We start from the raw sequence: 25,396 nt of genomic DNA, 5'->3' as shown, positions 1-25,396 counted from the left end.
CCACCAGAGTGTCACAGGTTTGATTCCAGCCTTGAAAGTATTTCTGCATGTCATGAAGTCGCAGTCTAAGGTGCAGATTTCAGAAACTCCAGTTACTTTGTTTCAAGGTGAAAACCATGGCATCATCTCTCCAATTCACACATGTCCATTGTTGCTTTGTGTAACGAACATGCTCCAAAAACAACGACAGCAGATGACCAGTTCACATGAGTCACGTTCTGATTTCTCCACAGCTCCTCGGGTCGTGTACCAGGAAAATGTTGAATAAATAACATCAGATAAAGAAATAAGAAATAAAGCAAAGAGTAAAATAAGCTCACTGCACGTGATCAGAATCTCCTCTGGTGTATGACATAACGTATACGTAGCTTTTCTCGCCTCCTGCTGGCTCGCCAAATGTTTGGGGTCATTTTTGCGTTTTAGTGTGGACAGATATTTTTTTAAAATGAAGGTAGGGTTGACCGTCAGTGTAACTACAGGTGTGTGTGTGTGTTGTATGGTCCAGGTGAGGTTCTTGGTGACGTCATATCAGTGATGCACAGCCCAGAGGGCCTCCGACAGCTCGTCAACCTGCCGGCTGGCTCGGTGGAGGCGGAGCTTGGTGGCCTCCTCCCTCTGGTCCAGGTGTACCAGTACCTGGAGACGACAGGAAGCTGGGGAGTCCTGGGGACGGACATCCGTAAGAACTCTGACGATCTGAAACAGAAGATCAGAGAAGGTGAGGACACGATGAAGAGACGATGCTGATGAGACCTGAGGAGGGTACTGACTGTGTGTGTGTGTGTGTGTGTGTGTGTGTGTGTGTGTGTGCAGGTCTGGTCGGTATCACCTCATTTAGACATGAAGACTTCAGCTACAGCATGTGGACGAAGAGAGAACCCAGCACCTGGTGAGGCATCACCCCAAAACAGTAACCTTAAAACTGAGTCCCACCGTCATATTTAATCAGCGTTTACGCAGACTCAGTTTGTGTTGGATTTATTTCTACTACTTTGGCTCCATCTGGTGATACCTGTCTGTCTCTGTCCCTGTCTGTCAGGCTGACAGCCCTGGCGGTGAAGACTCTGTCTCTGGTGGACCCGGTGGTCTCTGTGGACCATCAGTCTCTGTCAGACTCAGTGTCCTGGTTGATCCGCAGCTCTCAGCAGCAGGACGGATCCTTCAGTGACAACTCGTCCTACAAACCCAACAAAATCATGGTAAGAGACACTCCTTCTCCTCCTCCTCTTCCTTCTCATCCTCCTTTACCTCCTCCTCCTTCCTGTCTTGGTTTTGACTAAACTTTGCTGTGCTCTGATTGGCTGCAGGCTGCAGGAACAGCTGAGGTCGACCAATCAGTGTATGTGACGTCCTTCGTGCTGATCGCCTTACACCGAGCGACGAGCATCAAAGATCCCATCCTGCAGCTCCGGGTGAGGACACACCTTCATCCTCTCCTTTATCCTTCTCTTCCTCTTCTCATGTCTTCATCCTCCTCTTCTTCCTCACCTCAGTCCTCCTGCAGCACATCAACAGGTGTGTGTTAGTCATGATTTTAAATTACAGCCTGACTCCTTGTGTCCTCTCCTCGCTGCTCTCCTTCTCTCCTCCCTCCTTGTTTCCCCTCTCCTCTCCTCTCCTCTCCTCTCCTCTCCTCTCCTCTCCTCTCCTCAGTTCCACGATGACAGCATGAAGTCTGCAGCGAACTACATTTCCCAGCATGCCCCAGGAGTGAAGAGTGTGTATGTGCGTGCGGTTGCAACCTACGCACTGACCCTTCATGACCCCAACAGCATGGCGGCGTCCACGCTGCTCAGCAGTCTGGAGAAACTCGCTCGAAACAAAGGTGCTGCTTTGTTTGTTTGTTTGTTTGTTTGTTTGTTGTTACTAGAACCAGCAGGGTTCAATGTTTATATCATTATTCATATTCATTTATTAAACGTGTGTGTGTGTGTGTGTGTGTGTGTGTGTGCGCAGGTAACCCTGCTGTGCTCAGGTACTGGCAGGAGTCTAGCGTGACAGCTGATTGGCTGAGACCCGACGAGACGAGCGGTCAGACGGTGGAGACGACGGCGTACGTCCTGCTGACTATGCTGCTGAAGGTGCTGCTGCTTCCTGTTGATTGTTTATTTCCTGTCTGTCGATTGTTTACCTTTTCTCTCACATCATCACTGAGCAGGTAAACGTCTCGTTAATGTCTCACCTAGTGATGTCACAGTATATTGCCGGGCGTGTCGGTACGCCGTGACATCACAGTCAGGTGGTTTCAGGTGCATTACCTCCGACCACAGACTCTTCATCCTGCTGTTTGTTTACTTTAAACAAAAAATAATAATAATTCACAGGCCAGATAAATGTAAACATGTAAACAGACTTTAGGACCAGAAACAAGTTGTATATTTATATCTATCAGTGATCGATCAGATTCAGTGTTCACATCAACATTATTGATTATTGGTGTTTGAAATGAGATGTGTTGTTTGTGTTGAAGGGGAGGATCCAGTACGCCAACCCCATCCTGTCCTGGCTGACCCAGGATCAGCACTACGGACAGGGTTTCTACTCTGTACAGGTACACACACACAGACACACACACACAGAAACACAGATATTGATTGGTTAACCTTTGACCTCTGACCTGTCCCTGTCCCTCTCTGTCTGTCTCCAGGACACAGTCTTGACTCTGGAGGCGGTGGCAGAGTACAGCAGAACCGTCCCTCGAGCCGTCCTCAATCAGGAGATCAACGTCCGCCAAGGCAGGAAAGGAGCGTTGGAACGAGTCAGGCTGAGCCAGAGCCGACCTGTGGCCACGCCCATCCAGGTGAGGATGAGACAGGTGCAGGACAGGGAGACAGGTTTGGTTGCTACTCTGCTGTGGTTAAAGAGACACAGAGTTACGACCATCTCCTGAGAGCCAGTGAAAAGATTGGCTAGTTCTCAAACTTTCTCGGCCTGTCTCGGGCTGGCTCTCAGGCTTTTTTGGGGCTGGTTCTCAGGCTTTTTTGGGGCTGGTTCTCGGCCTGTCTTGGGCTGGCTCTCAGGCTTTTTTGGGGCTGGTTCTCAGGCTTTTTTGGGGCTGGTTCTCGGCCTGTCTTGGGCTGGCTCTCAGGCTTTTTTGGGGCTGGTTCTCAGGCTTTTTTGGGGCTGGTTCTCAGGCTTTTTTGGGGCTGGTTCTCGGCCTGTCTTGGGCTGGCTCTCAGGCTTTTTTGGGGCTGGTTCTCAGGCTTTTTTGGGGCTGGCTCTCAGGCTTTTTTGGGGCTGGTTCTCAGGCTTTTTTGGGGCTGGTTCTCGGCCTGTCTCGGGCTGGCTCTCAGGCTGTTGCTTGAGCTACAGGTTGTAGTTCTTTTTTAGTATGCCTGCCACCGCAGACACAAAGATTATGGAAGCTGATTGAGACAGAGACCCGCCCCTTTTTGTCTCTAACTCAGATCGAACAGTAAAACTAAGCAGAGTTGATCAAATCTGATCCTGGAGTCTGTTCCTGCGTCATCTGTTTCTCACCTCAGATGTTTTCAGAAACATATTTAAACTTACTGTTCAGCATTTACTGGTCTGGTCCGTTGCAGTGCATTCTGGTAGTTGTAGGATTTTCATTTCTTGAGCAAAGGGAATGCCACCGCCCTTTCTCTGTGTTTTCTCTGCTCATGTCGCCCCAGTTTAAAAAGGATTTATTTCTACTGCAATACGTCTTTAAACCTCCTCTGAACTGTCTGTTTTTTTTGTTTCTCAGGTGACGACGGATGATGTCATTGATGTATCTACAGGTTATGGGAGCGGCGTGTCCAAAGTGAAGGTGGGTGTGGTTTAATACAGTGTCACATTTATCCATGTGAAAATGTCCCAGAATGCCGTCTGACTCTCCCCGACTGTGCCTCCAGATGAGGACAGTTTATTATGAGACCACCCCGCCCTCACTGAACTGTAACTTTGACCTCACCATTGAGGCGGTCGGCCCCGACACCAGTGAGTATTCAATTCAACTTTATCATCGTTACATTTGTGTACAATGACACACTGTCCTCCACAAGAGCGCGTGTGCATCGACCTGTCGGACAGTTTCCAAAGTTTCTTCTTCTCTTCCTCAGATTCCACGATGCGTTCTCCTCACCTGGTCGCCTGTGTAAAGTGAGTAAACTGAAACTATATATTGAAACGATATATTGGCAGAAATGCAGTTTAATATAATGTGCTCTTTTTTGAAAATAAGAGTGGTTGTGTTTTTGTCATTCTTGGAAATTCTTTCTTTCTTTTTTAAACTGAAAGATGGGTTGTTTCAGCTTGACTGGATGCAGTTACAAATAAAAACCAGAAAAAAAAACAATCTACATAAAAACCTCACTGGAGTGCTCGCTTTCCAGAAACACATTTAGATGAAAAAACACAGAACGTTTAAATGAAGACCCTCCATGATTTATCTACTGTACATCTCTCCTTGCAGTAGCTGTAACCTGCCACAGCTGTTTGGCTGAGCAGATTTAGGAGGTGAACCTGCAGCTGCCCTGTCACGTCACTTGCTCTCCTCTCCTAAGTACTCAGTCCAATTCACATTTCAAAATCATGCTTGACAGCCATATCCACCGCTGTTGGAGCCACCTCCGTAGCTGCCACCAAAGTTCCTGCCAACACCGCCACCATAGTTGTTCTTCACTGGGCCAAAGTTGGAGGCCTGTGAGTCGTAATGGCCCATGTTATTGTAGTTATAGCCTCCGCCGCCTCCTCCACCACCCTGGTTGTAGCCCTAGTTAAACCCCTGATTGCTGCCACCATTATCATATCAACCAGGAGCGCCGGGACCACCTCCATAGCCACCACCCCAATTACAATTGTAAGGACCATCGTCATATCTGCCTCTGCCACCCTGACTGAATCTGTCGCAGTCATAGGGCCTTCCACCAGTGCTGTGACCGATCATGCTTCTTCCTGCAGTCTGCATTTCCTGTCTTGTGAGGGCCTTCTGTACTTCACAGTTGTGGGAGTTGATAGTGTGATATTTCTGAATCGACTGAATCGTGATCATCATCACCTCTTCTTTCCTGTATTGCGGCTGGTCATGATGTCAGTGACTTCAATCTTGCTAAACTGTGTGAAATAATCTTGCAGGTACGACTCCTCTGTATCTTCCTTGATGCCCCCAACAAAGATCTTTTCACAGTTACATGGGCACCTGGCCTGTTTGAGTCCTCGCTCGTTTAAGTTCAACAACTCTCAACCTTATGAGGGCGGGCAGCCATGGCAGCATCAACTTCATCTGCTGATGAGTAAGTAACAAATCCAAAGGCCCTGGATCTCTTGCTGTTGGGATCCCTCATGACCACACAATCTGTACGGGCCCCTCATTGCTCAAAGTGAGCCCGCAGGCTTTCATCTGTGGTCTCGAAGCTCAGACCTCCAATGAACAGCCTGTGAAGCTGCTCCAGCTCACGTGGGACGTTATTAACCATTTCTACAGGTGAGTCCTTGATGACTCGTTGTGAACTGACCTGAGGGAAGTGATCTGCATCAGACGAGCCGAAATTCTTTCTAAATTCTTCTGAGGACCGATCAGTTCATAAAAAAAAAAAAAATCATTTAAATGTGAAAAGTTAAATGATGATGTTTGTGTGTTTCAGGTATAAACCTCCTCCTAACGAGGTGTTCACAGAGTCCAGTCTGACGGTGATGAAGATCCAGCTGCCAACAGGTGTGGACGCTGCCTACGAGGACCTGAGACAGGTGAACGTTTCTTAGTTCAACTTTTAAATAAATTAATTTAGTCAAAGAAAACTTTTTTTCTGTTGCCTAAGGCAGAGAGCACACCTGTCTGCCCCTCCACACGCCTACATGAAAAGCCTGAGGCAGAGTGGGCACACCTGTCTGCCCTTCCACAGGCATATGAGTAAAGTCTAAGGCATAGAACACACCTCTCCACCCTTCCACCTGCCTACATGGAAAACCTTAAGGTGGAGAGCACACCTCTCTGCCCTTCCACACACATATGAGGAAAGCCTAAGGCAGGGAGAGCAGCAGCAAAGACCCCCGGGAACAGAACAGAGCAGCGTCAATGACAAACAGAAATGACATTGATAAGTCAGACACAACATGTAAAGGAGGAGCTGGGGTGGAGGCAGGTTACAAAGCAGCTTGCAGAGGAAGCAGCAACGGTAGGGAAGCCAGAGCAGTTTAAACAGGGCGCCCTGAATGAGATGTGCTGATTGGTTGCATAGAAAGGAATCATATGATGTATCAGCTGACTCTTTTCACCTATCAGCTGATCCATCAGTTGATTGGCTGCTTGAGATCAGCTGTGCTCAGTTTATTTGGTCTTTTGATTTTACTTTTCAATCAGGCTGGAAAATATATTTCAATAGATCAAAGTCTTGACTGTTAAACCTCTCAGTCATTTCATTTGTTCTTAAATAGTATTTTTTTCAGCTGAAGACTCAAATTTTGTCGACTCGTCCAGCACACAAAACGCAGTCAGGTTTTATTTGGATGATTTTTCTGTTCATCATTTTACCAAGCTGTTATTTTGCAGTTCAGAGACTCAGACGAGCCGACCATCTCCGACTACAGGAAGGAAGGAAACACTGTGATCATTCAGATGGACTCTGTGAGTAACACAAACACCAGCAACACTTGAACCATCAACAAACGCCAAACGCTGATATACCACCAACCACACAGTCAGATTCCTCTCATCTATATTTGTCCTCTTAATCTTGAACCTGTCGTGGCTTCAGTGAGCTGTTTGTTAAAGTTTAGAAAACTCGCTGTGTAGAAAAACTGCAGCTATAAATCAAGACGATAAATAAAGGTGATAACATTTAAAGCATTATAATGAAGTTTATTTGATTTGTGTTTAGAAAGTCAAACATGTCATTTCAGTAATATTCTACTTCATTAATGTTAGTTTGTGTTTGATCTGTCCCTCTGTATTATGATAACTTCCCGTCTGGTTGCAAGGTTCCCTCGGACGTCTTCGTGTGCGTTGGTTTTGGGATCACGACCACGTTCAGGGTGGGCGGAGCCAGCAAGTCCCTGTTTACTGTCTATGAGCCTCAGGACAAAGGTGAGAGTGAAGACTAATGACAGTATGTAAGATGGACGACATGACAGCTCCCTGGAAGTGAAGCCAAAACATCTGGATCGCCCCCTGGTGGCTGGCTGCGGTACAGGCCATAAGCCCCGCCCCCTCCACATCAGTGGATGGGACAAACTAAAGACTCACACATCAGATTTTCCCCAAAGATGGTTTCTATCATTTAAGGTCATTCTAATCAGGCTGATGTTTGTTTACGTGATTAAAACTTTTCATCATAGTTTTCATTAACGAAATTAACACCGGTGTGACCTCACGATTGTCAGCTGTGAGGACTCGCAATTAAGGTAGACGGATGAGTGGGCGGGAACATCATCAGCACAGGACGGCAGCAGCAGATATTTTGGCTTCATTTTTGTCCAGTGGGAGGAGGAGGAGACACGTCGTCCATCTTTATATTCAGTCTGCGGTCCACAAGTCCTAAATGTTTTTATGGGTTTTTGAGATCACAATTAATCGATTAATTGATCGTTAGTGTCACCAGTAATCGTTTAAGGAAAGTGCTCATAGTGTGACCTAACATCTTCACATGTGAGTGTTTTTATCATCGTCATTCCTCACATTCATTTTTATTTTTGTGCTGTCAGAATGAAGCATCCACACAGAGACAGGTCCTGGACCAGTTTAGCCTAGCTTAGCACAAAGACTGGGAGCAGAGGGAAACTGTTAGTGTAGCTTAGCAAAAAAAGACTGGGAGCAGAGGGAAACTGTTAGCCTAGCTTAGCACAAAGACTGAGAGCAGAGGTGAACTGTTAGTCTAGCTTAGCACAAAGACTGGGAGCAGAGGGAAACTGTTAGCATAACTTAGCACAAAGACTGGGAGCAGAGAGAAACTGTTAGCATAGCTTAGCACAAAGACTGGGAGCAGAGGGAAACTGTTAGCATAGCTTAGCACAAAGACTGGGAGCAGAGGGAAACTGTTAGCCTAGCTTAGCACAAAGACTGGGAGCAGAGGGAAACTGTGAGCCTAGCTCAATCAGAGAATGTCCAAGACTGTCTGATTTACAGAAACTTCACATAAAGTGACTCAGGAGACAGACAGACAGACAGACAGACACACAGACAGACACAGAGGGTTGTTGTTCTTTATGTAATGTTGGATTGTTCCTTTAAATTTTGTCTCTTTCTTTTCTCCTGCAGGCAGTGAATGCACCAAACATTTCTCCTATGAGCCTCAGAAGCTGCAGCGCCTCTGTGTGGACGAACAGTGTCAGTGTATGACAGGTAACGTCTGCTCTGTGTTAATCTGGTTTTATGCCTCTGCGCCGATGCGTTTTTGGATTGTCTGTCTGTCCATCTCATTCTTGTGAACACGTTATCTCAAGGACATCATAAAAGAGAATTTCCACAAATTCGGCACAAACGTTTTCTTGGACTTAAGGATGGACTGATTAGATTTCGGTGGTCAAAGGTGAATGGTCTCTGTGACTTTACATCCATCTTCTTGTCGTGAACGTGATATCTCAAGGAGGTCTTGAGAGAGTTTTCAAAATTTGGCACAAACATCCACTTAGACTCAAGGTCAAAGTTCACTGTGACCCCGTGAAACAAGTTTTTATCCGTAACTGAAGAATTCATTCACTAATTCTGACCAAACTTGACACAAATGTCTAACAGGATAAAATAATGAAGGTCAAAAGGTCAAAGGTCAGCTTGACTGTGACATCATCATGTTTTAACGTTATATCTCAGGAACAGAAGGGGAGACATTTGGTCAGATACTGAATTGGTGACTAATCTTGTCGTTTGTGAAACAACATACATATCTGAGCCTCACCTTCTGACATGTCTCTGTCATGTGAGTCTGGACACACGTGGTACAAACTGTAATTGTAACTTCTCTGGTTCATGGAGGCGTACAACCGCAAGACTGTAACTCTAGTTCTTGTTGTTTTTTATGATCTTTTCATGGGGCGTTACGTATTGTGTGTTACATGTTGTTTATGTGTCATGATGTTTATGTTTTTATTTGTAAAGTCACATGATGTTGTTGTTGTTGTTTAGCTGCATGTGCTGCCTACAGAGGAAGCAACGACTTGACTCTGACAGCAGCCAAACGTACGGATGAGACCTGCAAGCCGCACATCAAATACGGTGAGGATGAGATTTAGTGATTCAGGTTCAGGTGTGGGTGTGACCTCTCAGAGCCACCGTACAGCCGGCTGCAGCACGAACACAGACCTGCAGGTGTGTTCTGTTCCCATTTTACTGGAGTCAGGTGAGTCACAGAAACAGAAACAGATCAGAGGTCTGTTTGAAGACACGCAGCGTCTCTGTGTGTGTTTGGGATTGAGGAACTCATATAAGACGTCACACAGCCGCACAAATAACGACACGCCACTGTTTGTCTCCTCACAGCCTACAAGGTGACGGTGATGTCTTCAGTAGCAGAGGGAGACTTTATGACCTACACAGCCTCCGTAGTTGAAGTCCTGAAGAACACAGATAAAGGTGAAATAACTCTGATACACACACGTTTGACACGTCTCCATCCTGTCAGTGTGACGCTCTCAGACCCAGGGCTCTCATTTATAAAACAGTGCGAAGGATCCAAACTCCAAAATCCTATGTACGTATGGATGAAACCTAAAAATGGCGTGTGCCAAAAAATATTCAACAATTTCTACAATTAGGCTCCACCTCACCGTCTGGGTCGCCAATTTCTCGTCTCCAAAATGTTTGTAAGCACGGGTCAGAGTTTCTCCCATCAGGTCTGTTTTTATAGATCACGACTTTGGCGTGGAAAGTGGCGTACGCCTCTTTCAGGCCTCGTTTTGTGTGTACGCAGTGTTTATAAATGAGACTCCTGGTAATTATCAGGGGTAAAAGCAGATTCAAGTTCTTGACTACTGAACCTTCATCACTTTGTATTTTTCTCATCCCACCTTCATGAACACACACAGTCAGTTTTTAGCGCCTGTAGAGAGAAATGAGAGACGTCATGTAGAGGAAGTGATTTATTCAAACAGTGTAAGTGTCACAGAATGATTTAAAGATGCTGACAAAACTTTCAAATTTAGTGCAGTGTGTCATAACCCAGCTCCTTGGCCGTGACAAATACTGCAGACGATGATCTTCATTTTAAAGCACCAAACTATTGGAGTGTGGCCCGTCAGGGAGTCAGTGATGCAGATGTGAGTGGACATAGTGAAGAGCGAGGTGTTGTGAAGTCAAACAAAGGCCAAAGCGTGTCGACACCAGAGGGCGTTTAGTCCAACTGAAGAGAGATTCAGAGCAGCACACGCGCTGGGCATTTGTTCCCCAGGAGCACTCGGCCCAGGTGCTCTGGATCTGACACCATTTGCATATGATGCCCTCAAAGAACAGAGGAAAAACAGTCACTAATTGCGAACGCCATTAATCAGTGTTAATTTTTCTTTCTGTGATTAATTAATTGAAACGAACACATTATTTTGACAGATTTTATAGCTAATATAGAAAAAGCATATTAGTTTGCTTTAGATAGTTAGTAACCAAAGAAAAAAGTAAACCATGACAGATGGGTTTACCTCTGTGAGGATATTTACTGTCTATATCCTCATTAGTATTTAACCCTTTGAACTCTGGTGCGATTTCTTTCATAAACATGGGAAAAAGGCAACGAGCAACTTGGTAAGAAATGTCCCACAACCTGTTAAAATAATAATATAATAATATAATATAATATAATATTTTTTTCAGGGAAAAAAGAAAAAAAGGTGGGAAAAAGCATATTTGTTATTATTATTAGTAGTAGTACATTTTAAAATGATTTATTAGTTACAAAGTTATTATATTTTAAAACACATTTCCAGGTCATATCCTTGTTCATATTTTTAATCTTTATTTTCTTTTTTTTTTTAAACTAATCTTATTTTTTTGCAGTTTTTTGGTCATTTCTTCTTTCATTGCTCGTTGCTCGTCTTTCCATGTTTTTTTTAAAAAAAACAAGCCACTTAGCTCAGGCTTCAAAGGGTTAAATAAATATTGTTCCTTTAAAAATAAAACCAAAACAACAAAAAGAAAAACATTTATCTTTGAACACAGGAATATTCACGAGTTCAGATCTCTGCTGTTAAAGGAAACTGTTGAATTGAAAGCCTCAAAAACTACAGATTGTTTTGGATTTTATTGGTAAGAAATTCAGAGTAGCTGTTTGTCAGCCTCACCTCACCTTCTGTTACCTTCATCATGTTACTTCCTGTTTGTGATGTGCGTCATGACATCACATCTCCTCTCATCTCCTGCAGAGTTTGAGGCGGTGAGTTCAGGGACAGAGGTGGAGCTGGTAAAGAAGGTGACCTGCAGCGCTGTGGATATCCAGAACAACAAACAGTACCTGGTGATGGGAGCCAGCGGGTCACAGGTCAAACTCAGCCAGACCATCAAGTCAGTGTCTGTCCAGCTGTCTCTCACCTGTACTTCCTCTTCTTCTTCCTGTGACTCTGACCTGCCGCCTTCTGTCCTGCAGGTATCGTCTTCCTCTGGACTCAGAGACGCTGGTGGAGCTGTGGCCGACAGACTGTGATACTCCCGAGTGTTTGGACTACATTTCTAACCTGGATGACTTCTCTCTGGACCTGCAGTTAGCCGGCTGCCCCGACGCATCGTAACGCAGCACGCCAGACTGTCGTTAGCTCGGGGAGCTTTGTTATCTCACAGTTTGAATGTAAATGATTGTATTCCTGCTTTTCTAAATTGTGCCTCCATGTCATAATCTGACAATAAACAGATAAATAAATTCACTGTGTGTCTCTGATACATCACACTGGGAACACTGGGAACACTGGGGGCATTCTATCCTGGAGGTGATTGTCTGGTGTAAAACATCATAAATAAGGTCCATAAATATTCTGTTGCTTCAAGATGTCACCTGCAGACAGCTGATCCAAACACACACACTCATGGAAAATGGAAAATTAGTTTTATTTTTTACTTCATGCTACTTTAAACTTCCTCTCAGTGATATGTCAGAAGATTACTGCACTATTACTGCTCTACATTATCACCTGTACAGAGTCTGTGGCTGCAGATTGTTCGGCAGATTTTAGGAATCTACAAAACAAACAATAAAATCAATAACATTGATCTGTGTTATCTTATCTTATCTTATCTTATCTTATCTTATCTTATCTTATCTTATCTTAGGGACTGTTCATTACTTATAGGGGGCATGTCAGATATTTTCAAGCAATTCAGTACAATTCAATTTTATTTATAAAGCCCAATATCACAAATCACAGTTTGCCTCAGAGGCCTTACAGCATACAGCATCCCTCTGTCCTTATGACCCTCACAGCACTGGGAGGGGCTTTTTTCAGCTAAGGGGAGGGGCATACAAATTTAAATGGCTGTATTTTGTATTAATTTTACCGACAACTTTTAAAGAAAACAAACATGTCTTCCAAATTTTGGCAATAATTTTTGGTGGTAAATTTTGGCATCTTTTAAAGAACACAGGGCTCCAAACCTGCCCCTGGGTTTAGGGACTATGTGTTATTCATGAGGGGGGTGGTGCGAAAAGGGGAGGTGTGTCAAATAATTGTCAAGCATTGGTGAGGGATTCATGTTTTTTACTTTGGGCATACAGATTTAAAGGGTCGTATTTTGTATTTATTTTACTGCAGATTGTTTTTAAAAAAGATATGCCTTCTAAATTTTGGCAATAAATTTTAATTTTTGGAAATAATTTTTGGTGATAAATTACGGCTGTTTTTAAAATTACAAACTTACACCATTTATCATGACCTGTAAAAATACAAATTATAGCTGGATTTTCAAATTTCCGTTGGTCCTTGGACACATCGAGTGCAAACAAATCACTTTATTTTACGTCTCATTTAAAATTCATCCAAAACTAAACCTTTTGCTTGAATAAACCATCATGAACGACAAGAGTGAAAAACTGAGGCTTTTTTCACCTCCAGGATTTTATCTTCAAATTTATAACTTTCAAACGTCAAAGTTTTAAAGATCTACTAACTCATTTATGGAGGAGGGAGGCTCATGGATCTTCCTCCTGTCACTCAGGGAGGCTCATGGATGGATCTTCCTCCTGTCACTCAGGGAGGCTCATGGATCTTCCTCCTGTCACTCAGGGAGGCTCATGGATCTTCCTCCTGTCACACTCAGCCGCCCTCCTCTGGTAAGTAAACAACAGTCCCTTATCTGAGGAGTTCAGGCTTTGAAGGGGAAGAATCCGACTTTTAGCGGAGACCTTGAAGGCAGCATCCACCTGCAGCTCGTGCTCTCGGTGAACAGCTGTGACGGCTTTTAACGGAAACTTTAATATTTGTGTTTGTGCCGTTAAACAAACTCTCGTCGTGTTTCCGGTTCGGACAGATGTTTGTTTTCCCTCTGAGTTATCGACACAAACTAACGTCATTTAACCCGGTGTGTATCAGCGGGTTTCCATGGAGACCGAGGATTAACTAACCCAACCTGGCTAACGTTAGCAAAGGTAAAGTTACCGGTAACCGTCAGTCTGTGTCGGTCACCGGGTTCATTGCGGTAAAGGAGCCGGTCTGACCGGAGCTGTTAGCTAACGCAGTTTAAAGTTAGCGCCAGTTAACGTTAGCTCGTCCTGTCGGTTTCTATGGTGACCGAACAGTAACCAAGCTAACACAGCTAACCAGGCTAAAGCTAGTTATCAGTTAACTTTACTAACTAGCTTAAAGCTAACAACACCGAGGACTACAGCCAGTCAGTGTGAGCGAACCATCCCAGTCTGACCACTACGACACTGTACTGGTTATGTGTTGGTGTGTTGGAGTGACAGCCACCGGTTAACCCCTTAAAGACTGGTTTAGTTTAACTAACGAGTTAAGTTAGCTAGTTTGGATTAGCCGCTAGTTATAACTAGCCGCTAAGTGTTTGGGTGTTCACAGTTTACTGAGAGCTCATCAGGAACTTCTCTGACCTGCTGCACTGAGTGTAACTCATATCAGCAGTGGTGGAATGTAACTGAGTACTTTTACTCTCAAGTACTGTACTGAAGAACAAAGCTGAGGTACTGGTACAACATTTAATTATTCTTATTTCATATTAGTATATACTCTTTTAACTACATGCACATTTACTCAAATACTAGACTTAAGTTCAAATTTGAGGTACTTGTACGTTACTTGAGTATTTCTATTTTATGCTACTGTAGCCTATACTCCAGCTTAGAGGTAAATTTACTTCATACTACTTTTTACTCCAATACATCTCCAAGGTAAATACTGTACTTGTTACTGCAGTACATTTACTCTTACTGTCGTACTTAAGTAAACAATTTGCAGTGCTTGTACTATACTGAAGTGTTTTTATTTCATACTACTGTATACTCCACTCCATCTCAGAGGTAAATAGTGTACTTTTACTGCATGTATATTTTTACTCAAGTCCTGGACTTTAATACAAAGTTGAGACATTTGTGGTTTGATTCTCATGAACATGGTCCAACTCCAAGCAAAAACTACAGCTCAGTTTATACACATATTGTTTCTGCTGTATATGAAACAGGATCTGATTTCACCATTCAGTGTACATGTATTATCCATGTGCACATGTTAGTGACACTGTGAGGAAATAAATTCATTACTGTGACACATTTTTAATTAGAAATATAAAACAACAAAGCACTTCCATATGCTGAAGTGGCTGTCACACAAAATGTGTGTTATTAACATGTACACACGTTTTAATACAATCAAGTATTTCATCATTGAAACATGTAAGCACGCCCTCCCTACTGTAGTGGGGGGGCCTCCCTACTGTAGTGGGGGGGCCTCCCTAGTGTAGTGTCGTGGTTAGAGCACCTGTCCTCCATGTGGAAGGCCCAGGGCTTGAATCCTGCCGAGGGGGCTGACATCAGCAAAGGCACACGGTTGCAGGAGGTTCCCACCACCGAGTCAAACAGGGTTAGATTCCTCAAGGACGCCTCAGGGTGAGAGAGTAACTCTGGAGTCTGAGCCAAGTCCTCAACGAGGGCGCGTCTCAAGCCCGGTGTAGACGGAAGGTTCCAGACGTAAAAGCGGATTCACAGTGGTGAACTCTTTAATAACTATACAATAAATAGCTTTACATCAACAATCAAAACAAAACTAGAGATGCACCGATCCAGCTTTTTCAGTTCCGATCCCGATGCTGTGGCTTTGAGTATCAGTACCCGATACCGATCCGATACCAAGGTTGAGCTAAAAGCTATATACCTTTACATGTAGAACAGAAAAGACTGGAGGCATCAGGCATTGATGATGACACAGTTCTTTCCTAAGATAAAATGACACACGATGAAACATATTAATGCAATGATGAACTATTTATTTTTAACAAAAATAAACAATCGTGCAGCAGCAGTTGAAATAGTGTGAAATACCTCCACACAGCAGATTCTCTCCTTCGCTCCATGACGTGTGACGTAGCTCACGTCACAATAGATTCAAAGGGAAAGATCGACTCAGGTATAGGTCGCATATTTTGATGATATCGGGGCCGATATTCGATCCAGATATCTGATCGGTGCATCCCTAAATATAACAAATCAATTTATAAACTTGTACATGACGTCAGTAGTGTACATCTACATGTTGATGTTTACTTGTTTCTCCACAGTTTTTACATCTCATTGATTTAAAATACAGATTTGATGTGTTTTAATAACTAATGTCACCACACTCATATGTCCCCCAAATGAAAACAGTTCTTTCAATTCTGTCTGTCCTCATCCTGTCCTCTTTCTGTCCTCAGCCTGTCCTCAGCCTGTCCAGCGGTCTGCTCCAGAGATGGAGGAGCAGAGGGAGACAGGAGGAGGTGCAGAGTCCCGGGAGAAAGGAGGAGGTGGAGGAGGAAACCTTGAAGCTTTAACACAACATTATTACTCACATAATGGTACAGTTTTCAATCACTCCTCTTCCTCTTCCTCTTCCTCTCAGGTATCAGGTGCATAACGGAGGAGTTGTTGTTGAAGCTGACAGGCTGTCAGTCTCTGTCTCTGGTTCGTTCCCTCAATCTGTCCTCAGCTGGAGACAAACAGATCAAGGTCAGTACAAACTGACATACTACATAACAGGTGTCACTGCTGATATTACTCATGATATTACTGTTACTGCTGCAGCTCAGTGTCCACAGCTACCTGTCCATCTAGTCCTGCTACTGCTGCAGCTCAGTGTCCACAGCTACCTGTCCATCTAGTCCTGCTACTGCTGCAGCTCAGTGTCCACAGCTACCTGTCCATCTAGTCCTGCTACTGCTGCAGCTCAGTGTCCACAGCTACCTGTCCATCTAGTCCTGCTACTGCTCCGTTTCAGTAATGTAATGTAACTATTACATTTACTGCAGTGCTGTACTTCAGTACAGATTTAGACAGAGCTTATAGATTTAGATTTAGATACTTCCTCTACCCCTGCTGTTGTTACTTCTGTGTGAGCTGAGTTTTAATCTGTGTGTGTGTGTGTGTGTGTGTGTGTGTTTCAGTTCATAGAGAACCTCCACGGCTGTCAGCGTCTGCAGGTTTTAAACCTGAACAATAACCTGATCCAGAGGATGGAGAGACTGAGCGCTTTGACTCAGCTCAGAGAGCTGCAGCTGGCACACAACAACATCCAGTGAGACACTCTCTGTCTCTCTCACACACACACACACACACACACACACACACACAGAGAAGGTATTAACCTTCATCACCTTTATCTTCAGGATCTGTGAGACATTTTCCTGCACACCTTGAACAAACACATCACTGCAGACTGAAAAGTTTTTCCATGACTTTCAAAAATATCTTTTACATTGACAAAAATAATATGTGTAATTCACAGCACAATTCAAACAGGATTGAAAAATGATTTCTGTTTCACTGGTCAGTTTTGTGGTCGAAGGTCAAAGGTCAGTGTGACCTCACAAACATGTTTTTGTCCATAACTGAAGAATTCACACATTAATTATGACAAAACACAAATGTCTAACAAGATAAAATAATAAAGGTCAAAGGTCAGCTTGACTGTGACCTCATCATGTTTTAACGTCATATCTCAGGAACAGAAGGGGAGACATTTGGTCAGATACTGAATTGGTGACTCTAATCTTGAAACTGTGCTGATTGTATAGATCTTCTGTGTGTGAAGCATCCATGTTTTCATGGTCCTGGCTCACGTTGCAGGTTTTAGGTCAGGTGAAAGGTTCTGGATCAGGTTAAAGGTTCTGGGTCAGGTTAAAGGTTGTAGGTCAGGTTAAAGGTTCTGGATCAGGTTAAAGGTTCTGGATCAGGTTAAAGGTTGTAGGTCAGGTTAAAGGTTCTGGATCAGGTTAAAGGTTCTATGTCAGGTTAAAGGTTCTGGATCAGGTTAAAGGTTCTATGTCAGGTTAAAGGTTCTGGATCAGGTTAAAGGTTCTATGTCAGGTTAAAGGTTCTGGATCAGGTTAAAGGTTGTAGGTCAGGTAAAAGGTTCTGGATCAGGTAAAAGGTTCTGGATCAGGTTAAAGGTTCTATGTCAGGTTAAAGGTTCTGGATCAGGTTAAAGGTTCTATGTCAGGTTAAAGGTTCTATGTCAGGTTAAAGGTTCTGGATCAGGTTAAAGGTTGTAGGTCAGGTAAAAGGTTGTAGGTCAGGTAAAAGGTTCTGGATCAGGTAAAAGGTTCTGGATCAGGTTAAAGGTTCTATGTCAGGTTAAAGGTTCTGGATCAGGTTAAAGGTTCTATGTCAGGTTAAAGGTTCTGGATCAGGTTAAAGGTTGTAGGTCAGGTAAAAGGTTGTAGGTCAGGTAAAAGGTTCTGGATCAGGTAAAAGGTTCTGGATCAGGTTAAAGGTTCTATGTCAGGTTAAAGGTTCTGGATCAGGTTAAAGGTTCTATGTCAGGTTAAAGGTTCTGGATCAGGTTAAAGGTTGTAGGTCAGGTAAAGGGTTCTGGATCAGGTTAAAGGTTCTATGTCAGGTTAAAGATTCTGGATCAGGTTAAAGGTTCTATGTCAGGTTAAAGGTTCTGGATCAGGTTAAAGGTTGTAGGTCAGGTAAAAGGTTCTGGGTCAGGTTAAAGGTTGTAGGTCAGGTTAAAGGTTCTGGATCAGGTTAAAGGTTGTAGGTCAGGTTAAAGGTTCTATGTCAGGTTAAAGGTTCTGGATCAGGTTAAAGGTTCTATGTCAGGTTAAAGGTTCTGGATCAGGTTAAAGGTTGTAGGTCAGGTAAAAGGTTCTGGATCAGGTTAAAGGTTGTAGGTCAGGTTAAAGGTTCTGGATCAGGTTAAAGGTTCTATGTCAGGTTAAAGGTTCTGGATCAGGTTAAAGGTTGTAGGTCAGGTAAAAGGTTGTAGGTCAGGTAAAAGGTTCTGGGTCAGGTTAAAGGTTGTAGATCAGGTTAAAGGTTCTATGTCAGGTTAAAGGTTCTGGATCAGGTTAAAGGTTGTAGGTCAGGTAAAAGGTTCTATGTCAGGTTAAAGGTTCTGGATCAGGTTAAAAGTTCTATGTCAGGTTAAAGGTTCTATGTCAGGTTAAAGGTTCTGGATCAGGTTAAAGGTTCTATGTCAGGTTAAAGGTTCTATGTCAGGTTAAAGGTTCTGGATCAGGTTAAAGGTTCTATGTCAGGTTAAAGGTTCTATGTCAGGTTAAAGGTTCTGGATCAGGTTAAAGGTTCTGGATCAGGTTGAAGGTTCTGGATCAGGTTAAAGGTTCTATGTCAGGTTAAAGGTTCTATGTCAGGTTAAAGGTTCTGGATCAGGTTAAAGGTTCTATGTCAGGTTGAAGGTTCTGGATCAGGTTAAAGGTTCTATGTCAGGTTAAAGGTTCTATGTCAGGTTAAAGGTTCTGGGTCAGGTTAAAGGTTCTATGTCAGGTTGAAGGTTCTGGATCAGGTTGAAGGTTCTGGATCAGGTTAAAGGTTCTATGTCAGGTTAAAGGTTCTGGATCAGGTTAAAGGTTCTATGTCAGGTTAAAGGTTCTGGATCAGGTTAAAGGTTCTATGTCAGGTTAAAGGTTCTGGGTCAGGTTAAAGGTTCTGGATCAGGTTAAAGGTTCTGGGTCAGGTTAAAGGTTCTATGTCAGGTTGAAGGTTCTGGATCAGGTTAAAGGTTCTGGGTCAGTATGAGAAAGGTATTTTATTCCATTTATATCTTACACACTGGGGAATTTAGTGTGTGGGGCAGGGGAGAGCAATAGCTCCCTCAAATGCAGCAATAGGAGTTCCCTGACCGGGAATCGAACCCGGGCCGCGGCGGTGAGAGCGCCGAATCCTAACCACTAGACCACCAGGGACTGTGAGCAATGCCTAAATTGGCTGACGTGTGAACACTGTGTGTGTGTGTGTGTGTGTGTGTGTGTGTGTGTGTGTGTGTGTGTGTGTGTGTGTGTGTTCGTTCAGGAGGATCGAGGGACTGGAGCTCATGTCCAGTCTGCAGTATCTGAATCTGTCCCACAACAGGATCGACCACGTTCCTGCGTGGCTCGGGAAGAAACTGCACTCACTGCACACACTCCACCTGCAGCACAACCTCATCACCTCTGTGAGTACAGGCTGGCTGTGTGTGTGTGTGTCTGTGTGTGTGTGTGTGTGTGTGTGTGTGTGTGTGTCACTCTGGAGAAACCAGAACCTGAGACTGATCGACAAATAGCTGAACTTACTGATTGATGATCAGAAAACAGAGCTTCAGTTGTGTCTGTGTCTCATCAGCTGTACGAGGTGTCCAGACTGCGTTCTCTGAGCAGCATATCAGAGCTGTCTGTGTCAGGAAACCCCGCCTCCTCGCTGCCACACTCCCGCCTCTTCCTGCTCTACCACGTCAGGACTCTGGACAGGCTGGACGACCTGGTGGTCACCCAGGAGGAGAGAGGACACGCCCACCAACGGTTCAGCACCGGTACGACATTTCATAACAACAAAAACACACGAAAACTCAAATCACAAAGACACAAACACGGTTTGTTTATTGTTGTTGTTTGTGATCAGAGGAGTTGGAGCGTCTGCAGCGGGAGGTGGACAGCAGCCAATCAGAGCTGCAGGCTGCAGTGACTCGACTCCACCAGCAGGAGGAGACAAACCGAACACTAACGGCTCGCACGGAAACACAACGACAGCAACACACACTGCTGGAGGAAGAGCTACACACCAAGAGTCAGCTGGTACCACACACACACACACACACACACACACACACGAAGTATACATGTATAGTAGGCTTGTGTGTGATCAGTCAACTAGACGATGAAACACTGCTGCCCTCCCTACTCAGAACCAGAATTCAATTTAACTTATCAAGAATCTCAGAGGAAAACTATCAGCAGCTCTCCGTCTCATTTTGTGTTCACACCGAATGTGAAGCGAATTTTCGTCTGGTGTTACTCCTGTGAGTTTGGACCCCAGAGCATTTTGTGTTGGCTCGCTTCAAATATGTGAAAATGCTGAATCTATGAATGAACTTCTGCTGGTACGTCCTCAGCGTCATACGTCCCCAGAGGATCTCAATGCTCATTGGCTAACGCAGCACAAATCAGTCGCTGAAGTTCAGATTTTTCAACTCGAAATGATGTGAAATCGTGCTACTCACTTCATTCATGCCACTTAATTTGCATATTTTGCGTAATTTGTGAAAAAATTCCCGGTGGGATTTGCGTCTAATCACATCTTTACAGTGACTTTACATGTAATTCACTGAAATGGTTTTATTCGCTCTCAGTGGGAACGCAACATCAGACTCACTGGATGGAACCAGTGACACACCACAGCAGTCTGTAGACGTTTAATCTGGAAGCAGCGTCTGTCTGAGCCTCACACAGATTGGCGTTGGATGGACGTCTTCTTGCTAGGCTGAATGAGCGAGGTGCCTTCTGACGCCAGGTAGAGGCTGACACCTTTTTGGGAAATCCTTGGATTAATTTCCTGTTCATCACGTGAGCGGGAAGGGACAAAGTCAACATGACGTGACTCATGTAACAGGCTATAAATATGACGAGAGTCGACAGCTGTTAGTTATACAATATACACCTGTAAGTATGAGCACACATGTTGCTTTCTGTGAAGCACGTGAAGTAAGATGGATCGTTTGTTAAGATGATATTGCAACGGTCATGACTGAAAGCTTTGGAAAAATCAGCCAATTTTTTTGCAATAAACATGTTACAGTAATCTTCCATAGATAACCCTCCACATCCAGTTCCAGGGCCTAAAGAAGAGTAAACCTACATTCTTATGTTGCAGCATTGCTTTCATTGTTTAAGAAAGCGGTGGTATAATCATTTCAGTTTTCCCTCATGCTTTAAGGCAGCCTGATGTTCAGGAAGAGCCTGTGAATATGAATATGAACAAAACCAACTATTAGAGATTGGAAAATGTTGCTAATTACTTTTCATTTGGAGTGAACGCTTCTGTTTATGCTTTATGTTGTGAATGTCTCAGAGGTTTTGTCACAGGTCCTTAAAAGTCATGGAAAAGTTCAGTAGTACGAGTAGTCGTTGTTTGAACTTCTGTTTAAATATCAGGGAAATCAGTCACGAGGCACATCCCTGATTATTACGTGTATATAACTGTAGGTTTGATCCAGCGCTGGACAGACTGACGTCCTGAGAGAAAAAGTGTGTGACCTCTAAAGTCCTCCTGTCTTTCTCTCTTCTTCTTCTCTGTTGTTTCCTGCAGCTGTTCTCCAGAGCTGTCCTGTTTTCTTCTTCTTCTTCTCCTTCAGTCGTTTCCTCTCTGCTGAAGGTAGAGTCACAAACACTGCCGGCCAATCAGGCTCTGACGTTCATCATGAGCAACAGACTGAAATCATTTAAGGAAGAAAGGTTTCACTGAAACACCAGAAACTCCTTCATTTTCATTTACACATTAGGTGAGGGTGAGGAAGTGATGGGGTGGTTGCTTGGCAACAATGAAAAGGCGCAGCAACCATGTTTGTAAGTGTCAGCTGGCAATATAAAACTGTTAAAACATCAAATGGCTGATTTGATTTTTCATCATGCCCAAACACAAGTCTAAACAAACTGGCCTCCAGCTCTGCTGCTGGAGGGAACGTAGAGAAGTCATGTTTTACTGTCGTGTCCTTCTGCTCAGACTTTCTGGAAGGAAGTAGCAACAATCATTTCAAAAACTTTGGGTCTTAGGTCCTGTCCAAATACCCGCACTTGCGCCCTGAGGTCTTCCCTGAAGTGCACTTGCCAAAAGTGCAGTTAGGGGCGTAAATGCGCAAGGGATCGACGCTGTTTAAAAAGAAGAATTGGGACAGTTGCGTACACGTCACTTCCGTTTGGGTCCAGCTAGTCCGTCTCCTAGGAGACGAAACATGGCGTTAGAGGAAATAACGTTGTTCGCAGCACTGCTGCTGCAAATGATAAACAGATACAATCAGCGAATGATGAGGAGGATTAGGAGCCACAGGAGAAGGCGGCATCTACATCACATCCAAGTATTGATGCTGATGCCCAACCAACAAGTAAATTAAATTAAATTTTACTCTTGAATTTACCTGTTAATAATGTGTATATTAGCTGTAACATATTTTTTCATCCGTTACCGTTATTACTTATAATGGTAAATTCTGATATAAAATAAACTATATAGACATACGGTAATAAAATAATAATAATTAAAGACACAATCAAAACTGTAAAGTGATGTGGACTGTCATACAAACCTCAGGTCAACTGTAAACTGTATATTATTTTATTATTAACGCCCTGTCATGTATTATTAAGTCCACACAGCATGTTGTTTGACGTTATGTTCCTCTAACGGTTGTTGTCAGTCGGAGTTAACGGCTCGCGGATACATCAGTTACCGTTTGAAGATGGTGAGTTGTACCGGCCAGCTGTGCAGTGTTACGGCGTCACGACACTACAGAGGATTCTGGGTAAAATCCTTCAGCGAAGTGAGGTCTGATGCGCACTTTCGGAAGGGGTGCATTAAGGGCGCAGGTTTGCACCCCTTGATAACAACAGAAGACAATTTGGACACCCTACGCACTTGCGCCCCTTAGCGGGAGCGCGCAATTAAGGGGCACAAGGGCGCAAGTGTGGGTATTTGGACAGGGCCTTAGTTTTAGTTTTAGCGCTCTTTAAAGCTCGCACAGAAAAGGCACAAAAGTAGCACTCAGCACTCGACCACTCGTTCTCCAGGTGGCTGAAGATTCAGCGTGTGTTCGCTCCTTTAACCTGTCACATGTCAACATCAGAATCAGACAGTCGTCAGGCTGCGTCACTGCTGACCTCATCACAGTCCTAATAACTGTAACATGTGTGACCTCCTGCTTTCACTGTGGCCTCTTCTTCTTCACTGTCACCTGTCTCTGTGCATCTAGCCCCGCCCTCCTGTCTCTCTGCTGGGCGTGGTCTATCAGGTACTCTGACATCACATTAACCTTGAATCTCCCATCATCCTTAGCTCCTTCAGACCCTCAGACTCCTGCTGTGTGACCCCAGGTAGCTCCACACTCAGAGGAGTGTGTGTGTGTGTGTGTGTGTGTGTGTGTGTGTGTGTTTTGACCTGCAGTGTTCAGTGTGTTTATATTTCCTGTCAGTGACTCAGTGCTGAAGTCATTCATGTTCTCAGATATTAAATTTCACCCTAACAGAAACAAATGGCGTCTCATATGTCTTTCAGTTTGTGTTTGCTGTGTTTTATAAAAAGATTAAAGCACTTCCTGTAGGTTCTTTCACAGTAAAAGTCTCCTGTGTGTGTGTGTCTCCAGTTGGAGAAGACGACAGTTGAGTTGACCCGAGCCTTTCACAGACTGTATGAACTGGAGCAGGAGCTGGCTTTCTACAAGATCGACACCAAACTCAGCCCCCTGCCCGCCTGCAGCCTGCAGGTAACACACACACACACACACACACACACACACACACACACACACACTGCTATGACCTGAACCTTTGTGGGACATCTTGTCTTTGAAAGTGAAGGTAATATTCAGGCTCTGTTGAGCTCCAACAAACAGATCAGTTGAGCTTCACTGAGTGCGGTTTGAAAATATAAACCTTCATCACGATCCGTCTGATTCAGCTGAGGTCACTGATTGGTTGATATATTGATTGATTGATTCACTTTCATTGACACGATTGATTATCAAACAAACACAAATACAATGTTCAAACATGTGTCAAGGTGTCCGCACTCGTGTGTCTCAACAGGAAGTGGACTCTGTGGACTCTGTGGCTGAGAGTCCATACATCGGCAAGGCTCGACATGTCAGGAACATCATCACCTCCACCCCCCGAAACTCCTCCTCCTTCTCCTCCTCCCTGCAGACCCACGAGGGTTCAGACGTTCACACTGACATGGAGACATCACGCCCCTTGCTGGAGGACTGCAGGACAGAGCAGAGTAAAGGTGAGGACAGACAGATTTCTGCTGTAATGACTCCTTCGCTCCTCAGAGGTGACAGAAAACGTTTCTACAGATCAGCCAAAGAGTTTGGAGACAGGTTAAAACATCTGACCTCTGCTGAGGTCGCTCTGTCCTCTGGGAGACGAGCCAGGTTCAGGAGAGACACTTCACTAATCTAAAGCCCGTTTCCACAAAACACTTTTGGTAAAGCACCTTAAGAACCAGCAGTAAGCCCTCAGACATGGTACCTAGACCCTCGGTCTGTTCAGACAGTCCTCTTAAATGTGGGCGGGGTTGTTGTCACTCACTGCTCCGTCCAGCACTCGCTGTATTTCCTCATCAGCGGTGACACAGATGGAAGTGACATTTCAGTTTCCAGTTAGTTCAAAGAGCAGAGGAGACAGTGGACATCTTTGTCCCCTGCTAAACATCGTTACAGCCTCACAGCACCACATGGCTACAGAATCGTAGCGTCGAGCTAACGTACATCCAGCTGAAGGACACAACGCACACTGAGGTTTAAAGTTGTCAGTTATAAAAAAGAGTCAGACATTTAAACATGTGTGTGTCATGATATTGTGCACAGTTACTGGATGTTCTCACAGACTGTGGAGTGGTTTAACTACAGAGCAAAATAAAGTTTGGCTTTTCCTGTGAGTGCTAATGTTAGCGAACAAACCTCAACTGGGCAGTGCACTTAAAAAGGATGACGACTGCAGCATGAAGATGTTGGATCATAGAAGATGAGAAGATGAGAGGTAGCGGGATCAATGCCTGCACTCTCCATAGGGTCTTATTATCTCCTGAATTTGTGATTAAAGTGAATGAATTAAAGCACACAGTGGGGCGTCTTCCACCAGATAAACAGAAAGTTGCAGCTGTGTGTTGTTTCTGACCCCAGTTTAGTTTTGTAGCATGTTAACAGAGGATGAAGATGAGATGTAGCAGTGTTCCTGTAGTTCAGAGCTCTATTTCAGAGAGCAGGATCAGTGAAAACTCTGAGCCCGAGATGAAACTCTGACTTTTCTGTTTCACAAAGCCAGCTCAGCGTAACCCTGAGTCAGTTACTATGGCAA

At 44.1% G+C, this 25,396-nt stretch overlaps 2 protein-coding genes, 1 non-coding gene and 1 pseudogene across 5 annotated transcripts in view; 2 read left to right on the top strand and 2 right to left on the bottom strand.

Annotated features, from left to right (window-relative positions):
• Positions 1–11,777, top strand: part of c5 (complement component 5) — a 21,654-nt gene extending 9,877 nt beyond the window's left edge. Inside the window, exons 24-42 of the mRNA XM_049579699.1 lie at positions 506–718; positions 814–889; positions 1,040–1,199; positions 1,308–1,412; positions 1,654–1,825; positions 1,957–2,081; positions 2,471–2,551; positions 2,648–2,800; positions 3,710–3,772; positions 3,858–3,942; positions 4,065–4,104; positions 5,589–5,691; positions 6,494–6,568; positions 6,922–7,027; positions 8,198–8,281; positions 9,062–9,151; positions 9,416–9,508; positions 11,287–11,425; positions 11,508–11,777. Coding sequence (XP_049435656.1) covers positions 506–718; positions 814–889; positions 1,040–1,199; positions 1,308–1,412; positions 1,654–1,825; positions 1,957–2,081; positions 2,471–2,551; positions 2,648–2,800; positions 3,710–3,772; positions 3,858–3,942; positions 4,065–4,104; positions 5,589–5,691; positions 6,494–6,568; positions 6,922–7,027; positions 8,198–8,281; positions 9,062–9,151; positions 9,416–9,508; positions 11,287–11,425; positions 11,508–11,649 — 2,105 coding nt within the window. The 3' untranslated portion in view covers positions 11,650–11,777. The remainder of the gene's footprint in view (positions 1–505; positions 719–813; positions 890–1,039; positions 1,200–1,307; positions 1,413–1,653; positions 1,826–1,956; positions 2,082–2,470; positions 2,552–2,647; positions 2,801–3,709; positions 3,773–3,857; positions 3,943–4,064; positions 4,105–5,588; positions 5,692–6,493; positions 6,569–6,921; positions 7,028–8,197; positions 8,282–9,061; positions 9,152–9,415; positions 9,509–11,286; positions 11,426–11,507) is intronic.
• Positions 4,143–5,579, bottom strand: LOC125890888 (heterogeneous nuclear ribonucleoprotein A1-like; annotated as a pseudogene).
• Positions 11,778–13,277: 1,500 nt separating the features above from the next.
• cntrl (centriolin) overlaps positions 13,278–25,396 on the top strand; it is a 58,998-nt gene continuing 46,879 nt past the window's right edge. For all 3 annotated transcript variants that reach the window (XM_049579684.1, XM_049579685.1, XM_049579682.1), the window contains exons 1-9: positions 13,278–13,496; positions 15,770–15,859; positions 15,955–16,061; positions 16,496–16,626; positions 19,368–19,509; positions 19,677–19,863; positions 19,953–20,125; positions 23,683–23,802; positions 24,125–24,323. In XM_049579684.1, the coding sequence (XP_049435641.1) occupies positions 15,805–15,859; positions 15,955–16,061; positions 16,496–16,626; positions 19,368–19,509; positions 19,677–19,863; positions 19,953–20,125; positions 23,683–23,802; positions 24,125–24,323 (1,114 nt within the window). In that variant the 5' untranslated portion in view covers positions 13,278–13,496; positions 15,770–15,804. The remainder of the gene's footprint in view (positions 13,497–15,769; positions 15,860–15,954; positions 16,062–16,495; positions 16,627–19,367; positions 19,510–19,676; positions 19,864–19,952; positions 20,126–23,682; positions 23,803–24,124; positions 24,324–25,396) is intronic.
• On the bottom strand, positions 19,190–19,261 carry trnae-cuc (transfer RNA glutamic acid (anticodon CUC)). Its single transcript has one exon. It is a non-coding gene; the product is annotated as a tRNA-Glu (tRNA).

This window comes from Epinephelus fuscoguttatus, linkage group LG6 (assembly GCF_011397635.1).
Source record: "Epinephelus fuscoguttatus linkage group LG6, E.fuscoguttatus.final_Chr_v1".
Classification (NCBI taxonomy): Eukaryota; Metazoa; Chordata; class Actinopteri; order Perciformes; family Serranidae; genus Epinephelus; species Epinephelus fuscoguttatus.
The sequence above is the reverse complement of the archived record's forward strand: the minus strand, read 5'-3'. Positions and strand labels throughout refer to the sequence as shown.